The sequence below is a fragment of the Sciurus carolinensis genome, chromosome 17 (assembly GCF_902686445.1).
Source record: "Sciurus carolinensis chromosome 17, mSciCar1.2, whole genome shotgun sequence".
NCBI classification, from domain to species: Eukaryota; Metazoa; Chordata; class Mammalia; order Rodentia; family Sciuridae; genus Sciurus; species Sciurus carolinensis.
The window spans coordinates 44,253,954-44,273,741 of record NC_062229.1 but is presented as its reverse complement, the minus strand read 5'-3'; the positions used below and the strand labels follow the sequence as shown (position 1 = coordinate 44,273,741).

At 39.3% G+C, this 19,788-nt stretch overlaps 1 protein-coding gene and 1 non-coding gene across 3 annotated transcripts in view; one reads left to right on the top strand and one right to left on the bottom strand.

The window, feature by feature from the left end:
- The first annotated feature begins 7,730 nt into the window (after positions 1-7,730).
- The window catches only part of Ube2e2 (ubiquitin conjugating enzyme E2 E2), a 290,807-nt gene continuing 278,749 nt past the window's right edge, over positions 7,731-19,788 (top strand). Inside the window, exons 1-2 of one of the 2 annotated variants that reach the window (XM_047530324.1) lie at positions 7,731-7,908; positions 13,841-14,024. In XM_047530324.1, the coding sequence (XP_047386280.1) occupies positions 13,849-14,024 (176 nt within the window). In that variant the 5' untranslated portion in view covers positions 7,731-7,908; positions 13,841-13,848. Of the gene's footprint in view, positions 7,909-7,976; positions 8,121-13,840; positions 14,025-19,788 lie in introns of those variants that run through there. The other variant, XM_047530323.1, reaches the window with a different exon arrangement.
- Positions 14,743-14,816, bottom strand: Trnaa-cgc (transfer RNA alanine (anticodon CGC)). Its single transcript has one exon. It is a non-coding gene; the product is annotated as a tRNA-Ala (tRNA).

The window sequence follows — 19,788 nt, the reverse complement described above, 5'->3', positions numbered from 1 at the left end:
TGAGTTGTGAGGTCTCCAGTCAGCTGCCAGGTCCAGCTCTAAGTGCTTTGAGGACCCATCTTAGCTTTTGAACCAAGAACATGCACTTCCCAGCAAATGCTAGAGCATGTTGGAGTACTGGAATCCAGCAACTACTGCAGAATATTTATGGCAATCTTTTTACTGGAACCCTCTACTAGACTGGACAAGACCTCCTGAAAGCTGCACTTCAGTGAGCCTTTTTCCACTCATTCTTCCTTCCTACCATCTCTTCTATCATAGATGTCAAAACTGCATTGTAGCTTGAAGGATTTCCCTGCCTATTCCTGTTCCTTTCCTTCTTTATTTTATTTATTTATTTATTTTTTGCAGTGCTGGGGATTGAACCCAGGACCTTGTGCTTGCAAGGCAAGCACTCTACCCACTGAACTATCTCCCCAGCCCCCTTTCCTTCTTTATCTTTCAAATACATAGTAGACAAATCTCTTGCACTTCTAACTTCATCTTGGTGCCTGCCTCCAGGAGGACCCAGCTGGTTCAAAGGGGATGCTGGTGTTAAATGACACAGACTACATGGGGCTAGCCTAGTAAGACAATCACCAACTGGAGGCTCTGATGGTGCAGTCTTTTCATTTGATTCTGATTTTCATGTTAATTACAATGAGCTCAAACAAATGGTTTGCCTACAGTGTCCTTGCTGTAAATCCTCGTCAAGAGAAAAGTATAACAAACTAGACAAAAAGTGAAAGAAAACAGAAGAGACTTTGTTTTTCTTCAATCTCAAAAGTTGTGTCTACCTCTGAATATGTAAGTGTATTAAAAATCTCTGCATTATATACTTTATTTTTTATTATGAATATTAACTCATATTATTTGTACAATTAATGAGTTTCACTGTGACATTTCCATATATGCATATGTTGCATTTTAATCATAACTATCCCTACTTACCCTGTCGTGCCCTCCCCTCTCTCTCCTTTTCCCCAGGGTCCTCTTCCCCCAATAGCTCCTTTTCTACTTTTAGGCCATCATTTTTTTTCCCCCAAATATGAGAGAAAACATGTAATACTTGTCTTTCCATATCTAACATTTCCCTTAGCATGATCACCTCTGGTTCTCTCAATTTTCCTGTATATAACATGATTTCATTCTTCTATATGTTTGAATAATATTTCATTGTGTATATATACCACATTTTCTTTATCCTAAACTACACACTTTAAACTGGTAAGTTGTATGGTCTGTGAATTATAACTCAGTAAAGCTGTCATTAAAACATTGTGCACTTTCCACCAGGTGTGATAGCACATGCCTGTAATCTCAACTATTACAGAGGTTGAGGCAAGTTTGAGGCCGACCTGGGCAACTTAGAGAGACCCTGTCTCAAAATAAAAATTTTAGCTAGCTCTGTGACTTTTAATTCCAGCGACTCCAGAGGCTGAGGCTGCAGGATTACAAGTTCAGAGCCAGTCTCAGCAACTTAGTGAGGCCCTAAGCAACTCAGCCAGACCCTTTCTCTAAATAAGACATAAAAAAGAACTGGAGAGGTGGCTCTGTGGTTAAGCACCCCTGGGTTCAAGCGCCAGTACCAAATAAAATAAAATAAATTTTAAAAAAAGGCTGAGGAAGAAGTTCATTGGTAAAGCACTTGCCTAACATTCACCAGACCCTGGGTTCAATCTCCAGTACTGAAAAAAATGTACTTACAAGCTTAGAAGGTACTACTAAGGTAAGTGCAGAGGCAAAGGAAAGCAATAAGGTAAAGTCATCTAGCAAGATCTTTCTTCATTTGGCCACATATAAGGATTCCACAAATTTTCTTCATGGAAACTACAGATGGGCCAAAGGGGTCATGAAGTATTGGGAAGTATTTTAAAATATATACTCTATATTGTTAGAAAGAGTTAAGAGCTGATGTATTTTTAGAAATGACTGTTGAAATGAATGACATGAGACAATGACACCCACTTCTTAGAGTTCTATAATTTAGGGAAATGGCAGATATAAAAGCAGGTACATTCATTCATTTGGCCAGCCTTTATGGGGTGACTTCTCTTTGTACTAAACAAGGACATGGAGATAAACAAGACATGGTGTCTGCCCTGGAAACGCTCACAGGTAGTAGAGACCATAGACTTCTAAACAGTGTAGGATGCAGGGAGACATGCCACCGTGACTGACCTGGGAGACTGTTTTCAAGAGAAATTGGCAAACACAAGTGAGACAATTACAGCCAGACTTGAGGGTGACATGACCTCCCACTTAGTAAAGCACTAGGAAGACTAGGAGCTCACATTTCTTTTGGACTCATTTTGTTTCAAGTGGCTTACAAACATTAACTCTTTAATCTCCCCTCTTGATGTATATAAGAATTAGCTATTGAAATAAACCCCATCTTTAGGGGAGGAACCCTGGCTCAGGATCACATAGCAAAGCAGGATCACAGTAGAGTCTGGATCATGGATCCAGACAGCCCTGTTCCAAAGTATCTCTGCTTCATCCACAGTTTCATTGCTCAGCAAATCTCTGACTTGTTGGTGTCATTATTCTTTCCTTTCTGTTCTAAGTCTTTCTCAGAGCAGATTTTTACTTTCTTAACTCCTGTGGTGTGTTTCCAGGAGACTTCAGTTTCTAGGTTTCTAGCCACACGGTCCTCTCTACTGAATGACTCACAATATGGCAGGTAGTTTCCTGCCATGAGCGAAGAGAGAGAGAACATTGCACATAACCACACTGAAAACCCTAATTTGTTTCTGTTTTTGTTTTTGAGACAGAGATCTCACTATATTTCCTAGGTTGCAAGTGATCTTCACACCTCAACCTTCCAAGTAGCTGGAACTGCAGGAGTGTGCCAATGCACCCTGAACCTAATGCCTTTTATAAACTAACCTCATAAGTAACATAACATCATTTCTCTGCAGTACGCCAACCCTAGTGGAAGGAGAATACATAAGGTGTGAATACCAGGAGGTGGGGATCTTTGAGCCATCTTGAAGACTGAATATCATGTTTGGGCAGGGATTAGGGTTGGGAGAAGCAGACAAACTTCTGTGTTCACATCTTAATTTACATGAATGACACCTGACATTTAGCAATATACAACTTATGTAATCACAGAAAGTGACCCACACAGCAGTTCCTAACTAAAGTGGGGGGAGTCAGAGGAATTAGTGTTTGGTACTCTTAAATTCCCTGTTAGAAATGTATTCAATTATTCATTTATTCAACAAAAACTTTTTAGGCATCTGGTATGTACCTTTCTGTCAATACAGTAGTAATGGGGTTCTTAGAATTTCAGCTCTAAGGAAGTTTCTATTTTCCCACATTAGTGTTGCCCTTGTTTAATATGCAATTAAATTTACTATCTATTTAATATCCATTCTGGGTGACCACAGGGTGCCTGTTGCCTTCCTCAAGCCAGGATTTAAGCAGAAGATCATTGTTTTCCTTACTATTCTTTCAGGGTTAAAATCTTTGTAGAACCTGAGTTCATGTCATGCTTCTTTTAGGGAATATAATCCTAATTTTTAATAACCCCTGATCATTGGGTGCCTAATAAGAATGGAAGCTTCCTAAGCAAGTAGCAGGAATCTGTAGGTATGATGCTTTGTGCTGAAATCTAGTCCAAATACTCAGAAAGACTTTTTTTTTCTTCTTCTATCACCCATCCAGACAAACTGGAAAACTGATTGTAAGGCTACCTTCTCATGAAGCTGGCAGTGACAAAGTTATAAGAAGGACCCTTCAACAAACATTACTATTTGCCTAATCTAAGAGGGAAATGTAGCTTCTGCCTAAAAGTTCAGAAATAAGAAACACAGGGAAGAAGAAAGTAAGTTCATGATGACAGATTGATGTACCAAAGCAGGAAATCAAAGAAAGGTGGGCTATTTGTCTTGGAGACTAAGTTTGAGTCCCCTGGGGACAGGAACTGAGAAAATCAAATAAAAATCTATGTTGGTAACATTGGCCTATGGTGAAGTGTCTTGAAGTTCACAGACTCTAGAGCCAAACTTCTGATTTCAAATCCCAGCTCTGCTACTCTCTAGCTGTGTGACTGTGGGCTAGTACTTAACCCCTCTGTACCTCAATGCTCTCATCTCTTGTGTTTTCATTTATACAATGGGGTTGATTGATTGAAACCATCCCGTGCTATGTTTGGGACCTAGTATATGTAAAGTGCTTAGAACTTTGCGTGGTATAAATTAAGAACGAATTTGCTGATTATTATTGAAGAAATTCAAACAATGTCTATTATGTCATCAACTGAAAGAAGTCAATTTCATTCACTCAACCAGTATTTTTCGAATATATAGCAACAAACCCCTAGGTGCTTATGTATGTGTGTGTGTGGGGGAGGTGGGATGGAGAAAGAAGGAAGGGAAGATGCAGGAAACTCAAGGAAACAGATAAGTAAAAATTATGCAATGATCATGAAAATTATTATCAATCAAAATTATTGATCATGAGATGATCAAGAAATTGATCAATGATCATGAGAAAAATAAAGCAATGAAGGACAGAAATTTCTGTGGGAGGGGCAGGATGTTCTAGAGATAGGAGATAGTAAAGAGCAAAGTCTTGAGGCTGAGGAATACTTCTTGTGTTCCATAACAGCAAACAGCAAGGCCAGTAGGACCGGAACATGAGACCTGAGGGGTCCTGGTTGGAGGTAGGAAGTATATCATGCAGGCAGGTAGTTCTTGGAAGAACTTTGGCTGTTGTTCTAGGAGGCAAAATTGTTAGCATTTTTGAGAAGAGACATATCTAATCTATATTAAAAATAAACAAAATAAAACAACCCACTCAGACTGATGTGTGTGTGTGTGTGTGTGTGCACGCGCACGCCTGCCTGTTAGGGGTGGCATGGTAGGTGGATAAGGGGATATTGAAAGATCAGATAGGAGATTATTATTGAGAGGTGATGGTGGCTTGGACCAGGGTATTAGCAGTGGGAGGGTAGTGGGAAGGGATATATTCTCAAAAGCAAAATCAACAGAATTTGCTGATAGATGGGATATAGAGTGTGCAAAACAGAAGGATCAGGAATAGGGAAGCTCTGTGAAGACAGAGATGTTTGTCTTTCTTTTTAAAAACTACTTTAGTTGTAGGTGGACACAATAACTTTATTTATTTATTTTTATGTGGTGCTAGGCTCACACATGCTAGGTAAGTGCTCTACCACTGAGCTACAAGCCCAGCCCCAGATGTTTGTCTTGTATTCAAAGTTATACCCCCACAACCTGGACTCAATAAATATTGAGTGTTTGCTACTCAATAAATATTTCTTGAATGAATGAAAAGCGTAACTGATTTCTACTATGCCTTTTTGAATTTAGTAAGTAGTAAATAGTGGGTAAAACATCTATAGACAAATGAAGTATTGTTGTAACTAGTTTTAGCCATCAAAGCAGTGAAACCTCTTTCAATGATTTCAACAATGACAGAAAGTGACACTGCTGCATCCCTGGCTCAGTTGCCAATGACTAAGGATTATAAAATAATTTTTATACTTTCTGTAATAGGAGAGTAATTTGTTATAAAACATTCATTATAAACAAACAAACCACAACAGGATATATACAGAAGAATATACAGGATGTTTATTTGGAGAAAAGCATAAGAAATGGGAGCCTTCTGGGGGTGGGAGTCCTCAGTTGTAGGGTATAGAGTGCTCAGCATGGGTGAGGCCCTGGGTTCAATCCCCAGCACCCCTTAAAAAAAAAAAAAAAACACCAAATGAACACAAACAAAACACCTCCAAAATAAAAATAAAAACAACAAAAACTCCAATGAGTTGCAAAACACATGGAAGGATTTGATTTTTGTTTTCTTGAAACATAATCAATAAAATGAAAATAATAATATACAAAAATTTCATGAGATAAGATGAATTATGCACACATTTTAGGCTTTCTATGAAATGCTTTATTTGGTCATATTGATAAGTATTAAAAATCAAATATGATGCCACTGAGCCACATCCCAGCCCTTTTTATTTTTTATTTTGAGACAGGGTCTGACTTAGTAACTAACTCAGTTACTTAGGGCCTCACTAAGTTGCTGAGGCTAGCTTTTGAACTCGCAATCCTCCTGCCTCAGCCTCAAGTCTCTGGGATTACAGGTGTGTGCCACTGTGCCTGGGAAATACAATGCATTTTATGCCAGCTTTTCCTATTACTTTATTACATTGCAACTACTAATATATTGTGCCATGTGAGAGCTATGCGAGAATAGATAAGTGATAAACCAAGGATATGCTAATTTCTTTTTTATGGTTTTTTTTTTTTAGTTATACATGACAGTAGAATTCATTTTGATATAATTATACAAGCATGGGATATGCTAATTTCCAATTCTCCAGTATATACTTTGGAGTTTAAGGGCAATAGGACCTATTGATATCCTAGAGTGACACATAACAACGCTCTCATTTTTGCTTGATGGTGATACACACAGACTAGATGCCAAAACTTGCTTTTGGCAGTTTCTACGGCTGTTATAATAGTCCCTTCTTGAGGAAGAAAGTCAATGAAAGAATTTTCAGTTCTAGATACATGCATGGCTCTTGACTTGCTCATCTTATTGTGCTGACTTCTTTAGGCTGTTTGGGGTGTCTTCGTTCTGCTCATTGCCTAGTGCTGGGCCCCTGTGGTAGGCTGATTTTCCTCACCTAATTGTGCATCTGGCTAGGTTATGTTCAAGTGACTAGATCTGTCTCTTTCCTTGTGTGTGTGCATATCGGGAGAAGGTGTCTGTCTTCAACCGTGTGTGGGCAGGACAACGTCCCCCCAACCCCAAGCTCCTAAAGTCTCTCTACCTAAGTTTAGGAGCAGTAATAGCACTCAGTTGGTAGGAGACCTGGGGAAATTTGGTGGGAACTTAGTTTGCAAGCATGCAGTTCTTTATAAAAAATAACCACTTTTATAGGAGTTATTTGGGGTAAAAATGATTTGGAAATCTAGTGTTCCCTCAGGCAACTTTAGCACTACTAGTTTCCACACTCTTTTCAATTGGGCATGGAGGCAGCTTCCCACTTGATCTGAGAGTGCTGCAGCTCTGTCTCCCTACACCTCTCCCCAATATTCCTGGGCAAAAGGATTTGCAACTCCTAGCTAAAGGCTGGTGAGCATTCTGTATCAGTTTGAGCCAAAAGGGAGAAGAACCTTCCTGGTTCAGGTCAGGTTTAATCTGGAAGAACTTTCGAAGGCCAATGTGAAGTTTTCCTATCTTGGATGCATGTGGGCACCCGGAGTTTGACTGAGCGCGTCCACAGGGTCGGTCACTGCAGCTACTTTGCGAAAGCTCTGAGGTGAGTCAATGGACTGGGTAAAAGGCCTCGCTGGGTCCCTCACCCGTCGCTCCCTGCACCTTTCTGGGGCAATCCCCCACCCCCTAGCCAGCGTTCCCCTTTAACGCGCGTGACCGTCAAGGTCCCGCGCGTCTCCTCCCCTCAAACCGCCCCATCAGCCTCGGTTTCCCCCACTTCTCCCTGTCCCTGACGTTCCTTCCTCGTGGGACTCCCCTCGCCCACGCCCACACCACCAGACCCGCGTGCGGGACTCGGCTGTCACTTTACTTTTCCGCGCCGCCTCTCCGCCCCCTCGCCCGGCCCGCGGGGCAGCCCGCCCGTGCGCGCGCCCGCCCCCGCCCCCTCGCGGCCGCGCGCCGGCGGAGGAGGGGCGAAGGGGGGGAGGGGGAGCGCGCGGCGCCGCACGGCCGACGTGGGGCTCGCGCTCTCGCGGTCTCTCCCGGGCGGGCGGGCGCGCGCACTCGTGGGCGCGCGCGCGGACGGGCGGGCGGCGGCGGCGGCTCCCGAGGTGCTGGCTTCACTTTCCAGGACTCAGGGGCGGCCACAGCGGCAACCGCGGGCAGCAGCCTCGGGAGCTGGAGCTGGAACGGCCGGGGGTGGCGGCGGTGGCGCTGAGGGTGAGTCCGGGCAGGCGGGAACGCGGTGGGGACAGGCGTGGCCGGGCGGTCGGGTGCGTGGTGCGTGGGTCCGGCTTTCGGTGACTAGACGGTCTGCTGGGGACATCCCGTCCCCGGGCCTCCCCAGTCCTCCACCCGCCTCGCGCCTGGGCAGCCCTCCGTCCTCTGGCTTCGTCTCGAGCCCGCGACCTGCGCGGACACCCTTTCCTCAGGTATTGGTTCGGGCCGCGCCGGTGCCCCCGCCTCGGGCGTCCTCTCTCTCGAGGGCGTCCTCCCCACTTTCCCAACCTCCTCTCCGCCCCGCAGGTCCCTGTTCACACCGCTCGCGCCCTAGTTCTCGCCTCCCCGGCTCCCCCGCGTGCCCGGTTCCCTGCGCCCCCTCCCGAGAGCCTCCTGCCCCGGTTTCTCGCCCTTTCTACCCTTCCCCCTCTTTCCCATCCTCCCCCCTTCTGCCTCGTCCCTCCCTGCCCTTCTTCTACCCCCTTCCGTTCTCAGTTCCCCATCCTTCTTCACCCTCCCAGCCCCTGCCCTCTCCCAGCCGCATCCTGGAACTAAGTCTTTGCAAAAGTACAGGATAAATGTCACGGTGCAAAGTGCCCTGCTTGATCCTTTGCGATTTTCCCTAATTGCATAATTGCTGCACATGGTGTCTCTCCGGGCGAGTGCAGGGTCTGACTCCACTGCCGCTGCACCCGGTAGCCCGCCCGCAGAAGACCTTGTGGGGTGTATTTATGTATGCCCTGGCGTGGGGTATGTGTTGTATTGGTCTTTTGTGATGCCTGGTGCTTGTCACAGTTTGGATCAGAAGCCCATTTTTCTCTGGATTCTTCTCTGCAGCCCCCACTGGCCTGATTTGAAACTGGATTCCCTCTATTCTCCCCCCCCCCCTTCTCTTCCTCTCTTCTTCCCTCTCTTCTCTCATAATGTTTTGATCCTTTTGCCCTTTACCATTTCTAATGAAGATAAAGCGTGGCTTCTTGTGGCTCCCCCCGCCCCCCCCCCATGACCAACCAGAAATGTCCAATCCATCTTCCCTAAAGGAAATTAAGGCCGGTTTAGAAAAACATCATCCTCTGCTTGGTAGCTGCTAGACCTCTTTGCATGTTTTCAAGATTCATCGTTTTATATTGTATATTGCTTAGCTTCAACTCAAATATTTTTATTTAAAAGTACAAAAGAAAGTATTAGAACTTATCCTAGATTGTCTTGCAGTTCCGAAAGATTTTAAGCTCTTCTTAGTTTTAAATACCTGAATTTTTGAAAATTATGTTTCTGAATACGTGGTCATTGAGTCTGGACCTTCGGAATCTAAATATTTGTCTTTCCTGAGACACTTTGAATGCTACTTGGTTCTCTGGAGTTTCATATGTGGGCTGATGATGAAGATTGAATGTTTCCGTAAAGTGTCATGACCTTTTCTGCCTATCGTAGGACACAGTACACTTCATCCCCAAATCGGGTGGTCTGTTATTATTTCCTGTATAAATATATCTTTTTTTTTTTTTTCAGTGCCAGGGATTGAACCCAGTGCTTTGCACATGATAGGCAGTAGGCAAACTATAAACCCACCTTATCTTTACAGTTAAAACCTGGATATTGATAGATATTGTGCACAAATGTAAATTATTTTACATTGTATAAAAGTTTAGGAATGTGAATAGGAAGACTGGAAGGCACAGATGAAAGAATGAAATGTTTTCCTACGATGAACCCTTACTTTTGCAATTTTATCCCGTGAGATATGATTATAAGGCTTATTTGTATAGCAATGTGGATTTATGGAATATCATTGCTTTTAGATTATCAGTAATTATTACAACCAAATCATTTCATTTTTATGAAACATGAATTTCATTTATTATATGTTGCTAATGTAATTACAGCATAGAGTACCTGGCTAATATAAACTTGGGTGATTTGTGTTGGAAGAAAGAATGATATTTAAATCTTAAATATTACACGTTTTAGGAATATCTTATTATTTTGTTTTTAGAAACCAATTTTATTTTGAGTATGAAATTAAAATATTTATCATAGTTCTTTGAAACTATCATTGGAGAATATATCTGTGATTATAATCCTGAGATTTATCTTCTCCGTAGATTAGATAATTGGATCAATTTAACTTTTTAGGAATTAATTTTAAATGCTAATTTAGAAGATAATATTTGAAAGGTTTTAATTCAGGAATTTTTATTCATTTGTGCTTTAGAGAAACAAGACACCAACTAATTAAAATGATTCATAGACTGGTACAGTGGCACATGTCTGTAATTCCAGCTACTCCAGAAACTGAGGCAGGATGGTCAAAAATTGGAGGCCAGCTTTGGCAATTTAGTGGAACTCTGTATCGACATAAAAATGAAAGAAGGGGCTGGTGATGTTGCTCAGATGTTTGCCTGGTAAATGTAAGGCTCTGGATTCAATCCCCAGAACTGGGGAGGAAAAAAAAAAAAAAGATTTATAGACTACTTTGCTTCAAAAAAATTAATTGTGACTGATTACTACAGTCATTTTTCCTATACTTTTCTTATAATCAGACATAAAAAATAGACCCAGCAGAAATTCCCCTTATTCTTTTTGTTTGTTTGTTTTTGGTGCTGGGGATTGAACCCAGGGGCTCTCAATTACTGAGTCACATCCCCAGCCCTTTTTATTTTTTGTTTTGAGACTGGGTCTCACTAACTTGCCTAGGTTGGCCTTGAACTTGTGATCTGTGATCCTCCTGCTTCAGTCTCCTTCTGCCTCAGCCTCAGTCTCTGGGATTATAGGTGTTTGCCACCATGCGGGGCTCCCCTTATTCTTGATATTTTAGTGAGAGATATGAAAACTTAACTTCTAATAGTTTTTATAGTGTTCTTCAGTGACTTCAGATGAATTTGTCGTTTGTATGATAAATTGGTATGAAATAGCCAGATGCAGTGATACACACCTGCATCCCAGCAGCTCTGAAGGCTGAGGCAGGAGGATCGCAAATTCAAAGCCAGCTTTAAGCAATTTAGCGAGACCTTATCTCAAAGTAAAAAATACAAAGGGCTTCGGATGTGGTTCAGTGCCCCTGAGTTCAATCCCTGGTACAAAAAAAAAAAAAAAAAAAAAAAAAAAAAAGATATGTATGACATAAAGTGTCTTAGATCAAAAATGGAAATACTTTTTAAAATTATGAAACTATAGAAATTATGCCTCTCTTTGAGCATTTTTTAAAAAAACTTTTTAGTTGTTGATGGACCTTTATTTAATTTGTTTATTTATATGTGGTGCTGAAAATTGAACCTAGTGCCTCACACATTCTAGGCAAGTACTCTACCACTGAGCCACAACCCCAGCCCCTATTCAAGCATTTTAAATAATTTTCTTTTTTCTTTTTTCTTTTTTGTGCTGAGGAAGGAACCCAGTGTTATATGCATGTTGGACCAGTGCTTTATCACTGAGCTACATTCCCAGCCCTTTCACGTAATAGTTTCCTAGAGAGACTAATTTTTACTTTAATTTTCTTCTGATTTTCTGGAGTAATTTACAAAATTTTGATTTCAGATTATGCTCATTACATTATTGAGTAATTTTTAATGTAATTATATAATCATGTCATTATTAAATAGTATGTAAATGCACATAAGAATATTGAGAAGAATGTGTAGCTTTGTAACTAACATGAAACTCTAGGTATAGTTTATTAAATTGTAGTTTTTTAAACTAAAGCTTCAGCTTCAGTATAAGAACTTTTGGATTTCCATATATTTGTCATATAATGGATTACTTCTCGTTTAAAATGTATAAAAATGATTTTTCGCTCATGTCATATTTCTTAAAATATTATTGGCAGCATTTTTCTAGATCTGAATACCATTCTCTGAGCATTATTCTCTTTCTCACTACCATACAAATCTGCTTTAACATGCCATTGTGTACATACGAGGTTTTAAGCTTTTGATATATATATATATATATATATATATATATGATATAGATATATGTGATACACACACACACACACACACTCTCCCCCCTCTCCCTACTAAGGATTGAGTCCAGGGCCTCAAGCATGATAGGCACGTATTCAACCTCTGAGTTACATCCTCAGCCCTAAACTTCTGATATATTTTAACTGAGAGTAGACTGAAAAAACAACCAATCTTAAGTCCAAGAATGATAATTTAAAGTGAAATAAAAACAACAACCAAAAAAGGCAAGAAATATATTTGGACTTTTAGAGCTAGACATGAAACATACTGATATAAAATTTCAGTATTCTATTAAGTGACTTTAGTGCTTCTAAAAGATGTCATAGCTGTGGAGACTAATGCTCTCCATTTACAGAACAGGTGGAAAAGTAGATTTCCTGTCAGTGTGTTTCAGAGCTGTTTGGGCAGAACTTTCTTTGTTTGCATGGGGAAGGGAGCTGTGAGGGTTGAGGGTGGTGGTGGTGATTGTGTGTGTGTGTGTGGTGTGTGTGGTGTCTCTGTAAAGGCATTTGATATTTTCTGTTGACTTTTCACCTCTCTGTGCTTCCTGGTTCTTCCAATCTTTTGCAGTGCTTTTTCGTTTGTCTTACTATAAAAATTACAATCCATGAAAGGTCTCTATTATAAAATCTCCTTGGTTTAGAGCAAGCTGCAAGTTAAATATTTGATGATGAATGTTCATCATTGTCAACTAGCTGTCAGTTTGGATTTGGTTATAGTAATAAACTATGCTTTATTTAAAGTTATCTTTCTTTTACCCATTCTTATTCTTGATCATGTCAGAAAGTTTTATTTCAAGGCTTTAGTTGATTAAGAGTAATCAAAAGGATTTTGTTGACTGTATTTTCAATGGAATGTTTTGTGAAAAAAATTCTTAGTGTCTCAATACAGTCCATAACCCTTATGAAATAGTTGATTAGTGTATAGCTGGATCAGTGCTGACACCGTCATATGGTTCAGTTTTTATTTAGAATCATGCAAGCTTAACAATTTACTAGTTTAGAGAATTTTAACCTTAGCCCAACCCTGAGGATGTACTGATTTGATATGGATGTGGAAGTGTCCCCCCACCCCCCATTTCTCTCTTCTTGTGGCTATTTATACTAATCACTGTTATGGCACTTAGCAAGTTGGTTTACTTACTAGTCCAAATTTCTCACAAATATGGTACAAAGGGCTTAACATAGTGCCTGGAAGAGATTAGGCCCTCAACCCTCCGCCTTTCCTTTTTCCTTTTAGCATCTCAATTGATATGTAATTCACATACTATAAAATTCACCCCACCTTTTTTTTTTGGTGCTGGGAATTAAACCCTGGGCCTTGTGCATGCTAAGCATGCTCTCTTCCACTGAGTTACACCTCTAGCTCCAAATTCACCCTTTTAAAATGTTTAACTTTTTAGTTTTTAGAATATTTATAGAGTTGTGCACCATCACAACAAAGATTATTTTTGTCATTCCCCCAAAGAAACTTAATAACCATTATCCAGTTGTTCTCCTTTCTTTCCTCATTCCTAGTTTCTTTGTATGTCTATGGATTTACCTATTCTGGACATTTTATATAAATGAAATTGTACAGATTGTGGTCCTTTGTGACTGGCTTCTTTCAGTTGGTATAATGATTCAAGGTTCATCCTTATAGCATATAGATGCTGCACTTAATTCCTTTTTATGACTGAGTAATATTCTTTTAGGTACATATACCACTTTTTGAATATCCATTCATAATTGCTATACATTTGAATTACTTCTACTTTGTGTCTATTATGAATAATGTTGCTATGAATATTTTGCTATGAAATTTTACATGAATGGATGAAAGAAAAGTTTTGGCAATTCCCAAACTGTTTTGTAAATCAGCTTCCATTTTATACAACTACTGAGTTTTACTTGTTCTGTTTTTAGACTCACTTTCTCCCCATTCTGGAGGTATCCACACCTGATTAAATGATTTTTGATTCTTGAATCTAGAATCTAAAATGTCCACTGAGGCACAGAGAGTTGATGACAGTCCAAGCACTAGTGGAGGAAGTTCTGATGGAGACCAGCGTGAAGGTGTTCAGCAAGAACCAGAAAGAGAGCAAGTTCAGCCCAAGAAAAAGGAGGGAAAAATATCCAGCAAAACAGCTGCTAAATTATCAACTAGTGCTAAAAGGTACCTGAGTTATTCTAACCTTTGAATTTATCATATTAAGGTCTGTTTTTGAAAACTGCATTTCATTTTTTTTCCCCTTGGGTTGTGGGCCATGAAGTTCTTGGATGTTTCTTTTGCCTTCGAGATTTTATTTTTTACATGGTTTCAATTGTGGAGAAATTTTTAAAGTCTGTTAAACTGCATGACATTTAAAATGCATATTCATAGTGTGTTTATGTGTGCTTATGTCTTATTAGGACGTGTGTAAAATATGGTGGTTTAATTTATAATCATAAATGCTGGCCATAATATTTTTTTCTGTCCAGTAATACAGAGTAAAGATTAAGTAACAGTCTGCTGAGCTGGGTGCCATGGTGCACACCTGTAATCCCAGCTGCTCAGGAGGCTGGAAAAGGAGGATCTCAAGTTGAAGGCCAGCTACAGCAGTTTAGCAAGGCCCTAAGCAACTTAGTGAGACGTTATCTCAAAATAAAAAATAAAAAAGACTGGGGATGTGTTTTCTATACCTTGTTGATAAAATAAAAAATGTAGGAATTGAACAACAAATGCTTCTTGGTTTCGTTACATTAGGCAGTGGGTCAATCTTGATATAGATTTTCTTTGTCCTTAGAGAATAGATTTGGAAAGTAAGGTATTTGAATGATCTCTATTGACACTTAAATCTCTTATGATGATTGGCGTGTTGTTGGGCTTAGAGGGAATCCCCCTTTTTTTTTTTTGGGGGGTGCTGGGGATTGAACCCAGGGCCTTGTGCTTGCGAGGCAAGCACTCTACCAACTGAGCTATCTCCCCAGCCTGAGGGAATCCGCTTTGATATTGCTAGATTATAGAGCCTCTTGGAAAATAATTTGAAAGGTAAATTAAATTTAGTAGGTAAATTAAATTTAGTCTGATTTTTGTCATGTGATTTTGTAATTTTGTGTTTTTACTGTGTTTTAATACCTTTTTTACAACAAATAGGAAGTGTGAATAAAAGTAGTCTATAAATGTTAATTTAGCTTTCCACAACATGTAACTTTTAGGTTTATTGGAAAGTCTGAATTTTGAATAGTAGTTTTATTTGATATTGTATAATGCTGATTAAGGGAAACTCCTTTCTCAAAGATCAAAGACCTTATTTCCTTTGGTTTAGTCAATCTTTAGGGTTGGGAAGAACCTTTTCTGGCCCCCCTGGTGAAAGATGGAGTGATGGTTAGTAGTCAGCAAATCTATTCCAAAGGACTAAGGTATTCAATTTCCCCTTCCCAGGGGTGTGTTGCTGATCCCTGACCTGTTGGAGGAATTATGTGAAAGTCAGATAGCCCTGAACATTAAGCCTTTAAACCTCCATACTGGAACATGATAGGGTGGGAAAGGGTTCAGTTTGTTTTTACTATCACAACACAAGTCCAGGGGGATTCAGCTATCTAATTCTTCCACTGCCTGGCCACAATGCAAAATGACCTGCTATTGGGACATGGGGGGCTGGAGGCTAGGATAGATAAGAAAGGTGGGCAATGGAGAAAAATATGAAATGGATGAAAGAAAGGAGGTTATTCAAATAGAAATTGTACAGCTTCACGAAGATGAGGACACCCTTATTTAGTCCTTAGCTTCTGATGAGGGTTTTCACAAGCCTCTTCAGTTTTTCAGAAAAGGGGAAGAGTGAACTGGCCAGATTTATGGGGAGTAAAAGTCCTGGTAGGCCTGTGCTTTGCTCTCCTGTGACAGCTTATTAACAAGGATTTCTCTTTTCTCTAGCTGGAAGCACTACTACAAAATACCTCACTCATTCTTTTGGGTGATGTATCAAAGACCAAATTTTGCTTATGGATGAGGGTATACTGTTTAATGTGTGAATGCATTTTTTAAATACATGGGTCATCTTTTACTTCATTTTAGTATATTCAAAGGCAGACTGTATATTCAAACCTAGTGATAGATTTCACTAGATAAATATGTATAGAAAAGATATTTTCCTCTTTAAATAAGGAATTAAAAACTGATTTTAGAGATGGTGTGTGTGAAGAGTCCAAAGTAGTACCAAATTGGCACTCAGTAGCAAAGTGTTGTTGCATTGGTGAAAGTAAGAAGTACCTTACAAGTTGCTTCTTGGCTGAAAGAATTCCTCTGTTGGCAAATTCAATCTTGTGAACCTGTGATTTTCAAGTTCTGATTCATAGTTTTCCTCTGTAAGGTCCTTAGGTAGCTGATGGGTGACAGTATATGAAGTGACTTAGTCTTTTATTATTCATTTTACATATAAACAGACTGCTTTAATGCAAAACTTTTTAGTTAAGCTTAATTATCTTCCCCTTTCTCAACCTTACTCTAATTCAGTTAATAATAAAGTTCTTTTTTGGGGGTACTGGGGATTAAACTCAGGGGTACTTGACCACTTAGCCACATCCCCAGCCCTATTTTGTATTTTAGAGACAGAGACTCATTGAGTTGCTTAGACTAGCTTTTGCTGAGGCTGACTTTGAACTCACGATCCTCTTGTCTCAGCCTCCCAAGCTACTGGGATTACAGGTGTGTGCCGCCACACCTGACTTAATAGTAAACTTCTGAGAAATCAGAAAAAAATTGAGAATCATGAGGACAATAGACCTACATCTTTTAAATTCACTGTTATATTCATAGTACCTAGCATAATGGTTTACAATATTTATTCACTGGTTGCCTTAGAACCCTGAGCTTAGATTTTCCATGGATATTAGGATTTCAGTTAGGATTCAAAGTTGGAGGAAGTTTCAAAATAAAATTTTAGTTTATACTTTTTTATTTTTAAAATTTATCTATTTTTGGTACCAGGGATTGAAAGCAGATGCCACTTTATCACTGAGACTATATCCCCAGTCATATACTTTTTTAAAATTGATAATTGCTTTTTATTCATATGAGAATTTTTTTCTTATGTAGTGTTCTGTGAGGTAATCAGTAGCAGTGAAGAGCTTGAACTTAAAAGATAGAAATTGAATTTGAACATAGGTCCTGATACTAAGTGGCTCCTATGATCTTGGCTATGTAATTTAATGTCTCTAAACCTCATTCTTCTCTTTTATAAAATGAAGATAATAATGTGCTCTTTTCAAAGAACTGTTGTGAGAACCAAATGTGTTAAAAGTATTCATTTGGCACATAGTAATCAATTATAGACTTTTAATGCCAGTTAAAGTCTGCAGTGACAGTTTTCAAGTCCGGTTAGTATAGACTTTGGCAAATTGAGATGTAACCTCAGAAACAATGCTATTGTTAAACTAGAAATACTCAGATGCTGTAATTAAATACATTTTATTGTAACTCAGAAAAAGTGCTTTACACACAGGGGCTCAATTACTGAATGAAATATGCTATAATTGTAGAACTAACAATTGCTGTAATAAATGTACTGTAATTATAGAAATAATAATTTGTTGTAGAAACATGTTTTCTTAAAAAAAATCTCATTTTTGAGATATTACACATTTTAAATATTTAAAAAGGGTGTAAATTAATTTGTCATGTTTAGAGTTAGAAGGAAAGATTGTAGTTACATCTTTGATGCATTTTTGCCCTTCTTTGACAAGAATTTGTTTCTTAAATAGTTGGCATGCTCTTACACAGCCTGTTCTCTTGATATGTCTATATCTTGTTACATTTGCAGGAATGTAGTTGGACTATGTCTGCGATTTAGATGATTTTGATCACATTGACTAGTCAATTCAATAAAACATTTATTTTGAGGTGATCATTGAATTGAGTCTGCTGCTTCTTTTACATGTTGTCATATCTGTAAATGTGAATTTTAAATCAAATTTATCTCAAATTAGCTTTGTTCAGAGTAGACATTATGATGATATTGGGCACTCAGTATGGTTATTGTTCTAGAAATAGTGTTAGATTTTTGAACTCTAAATTTTTGTTAGGTTGAAATGTTGATTCCAGTGTAAACTTTCAGTGTATAGACTCCAAGTTTTTTTTCCACATGAGCATGAGGTAGTGCTATGCATAGATAACCTTTTGTGTAATTACTGAATTTTGTTCATTCTAAATGTATATTGAAACTTTTAATGGCCTGAAATCAGGGGGCATCTTATAGTTGATGTACCAATTGTTTAATTGATGTGTTGTCTTTTAGAATGACAGGTACATAGTATACATCACCATTCAGAATTAGACTCCAGCATTATATGCAGTGGTAGTGTGTTCTAGAGACTGCTTTGCTATTACAATATTTTAATAATTAATTGTATGCATGATGCTTTCTTGACAATAAATTGATTTTAGAAGGAAGTTGATTCAGTTAAAATAGGAATTCGTAGGTGACTGATGAATGCAGTCCCTAGGGAAAATGTAGAAAGTTATTTAGGTGTTGTAAAGTTTTGCTTTTTATATTAGAGCATTATAGTTATACATAGTAGTTGGGTTCATTTTGACAAAATACATGGTTGGAATTTGATTTCAATCCCTGTTCTTCCCACTTACCCTCACCTCCTTCCTCCCCCATTCTCCTTCCTCTACTCTACTGATCTTCCTTTCACTTTTTTATTTACTTATTTTGATTGTTGCTTTCGACATAGACATAAAGGTGAAATTTTCTGTGGTATGTTTTTATATGCATAAAGCATGATTTTGTTATGAAGGGTTTTTTCTTTCTCATTACTAAAGATTGAACCCAGAGGCACTTTACCACTGAGCCACGTCCCCACCCCTTTTTATTTTGAGGCATGGTCTCACGAAGTTACTTAGTGCTTTGCTGAGTTTCAGAGGCTGGCTTTGAACCTGTGATACTTCTGTCTCAGCCTCCTGAGTTGCTGGGATTAAATGTGTGCGCCACTGCACCTGGCCTGTGAAGGATTTTTATTTTTTTATAAGAGGAAAAGTTTATCTGGACCTCACAGTTTCTGAGATTTTGTTCCTTAGATGGCCTACTTCATTGCTTTGGGCCTAAGTTGAGGTGGAACTTCATGGTAAAAGAGTGTGGTGGAGGAAAATGGCTCAGGACATGGCTACCAGGAAGCAGAAAGAGATAGCTCCCCTCATCATGAACAAAATATAAACCCTAAACACGTATTCCCAATGACTCACCTCCAACCAAACCTGACTAGTTTATAGTGACCACCTGTGAGAGGATTAATGCATTGATTAGGTTAATAAGACTAATAACAATCATTTCATTTTTTTCTTGCCTTTGTCTCACACATGAGCTTTTGGGAGATACCTCATAACCTCATATCTAAACCGTAACATTCTGCTACTGGCCCCCAAAAATCATGCCCATCTCACAATGCAAAATACATTTAGCCCACTTCCAAGAATTCCCATAGTCTTAACAGTTCCAGGATGTCCCAAAAGTCCAATTCCAAGGTCTTCTCTAAGATTAAAGACAAACTTTCTGTGTGAACTCCTGTAAAAATCAAAAGCAAATTACATGTATCCTGTATATAAAGGCACAGAGTAAACTGGAGTCTCTACAGGAGAAATAGGGGCATAGAAAAAGGGATGGGACCAAAGCAAGACTGAAATCCAACTGGAAAAACAAGTTCTATAGCTTCATGTCCAACATCTGGGGTACATGGCATCTTGCTATTCTCTGCAAAGGGCTTGTATGGCTCCACCCCTATGACTTTGTTGTTTGCAGCCCACAGGGCCTCTCTAGGCTTCTCTGTGCTCAATTTCTGCAGCTTTCCTGAGAAAGCTTAATCTTGGCAGTCTCCCGTGCTGTCTTGGCTTCCTTCTCATATCTCCATACAGTGCCCTCTCCAGGTCTTAGACTCTGACCCTGCTGCACTTTACCTGGCCT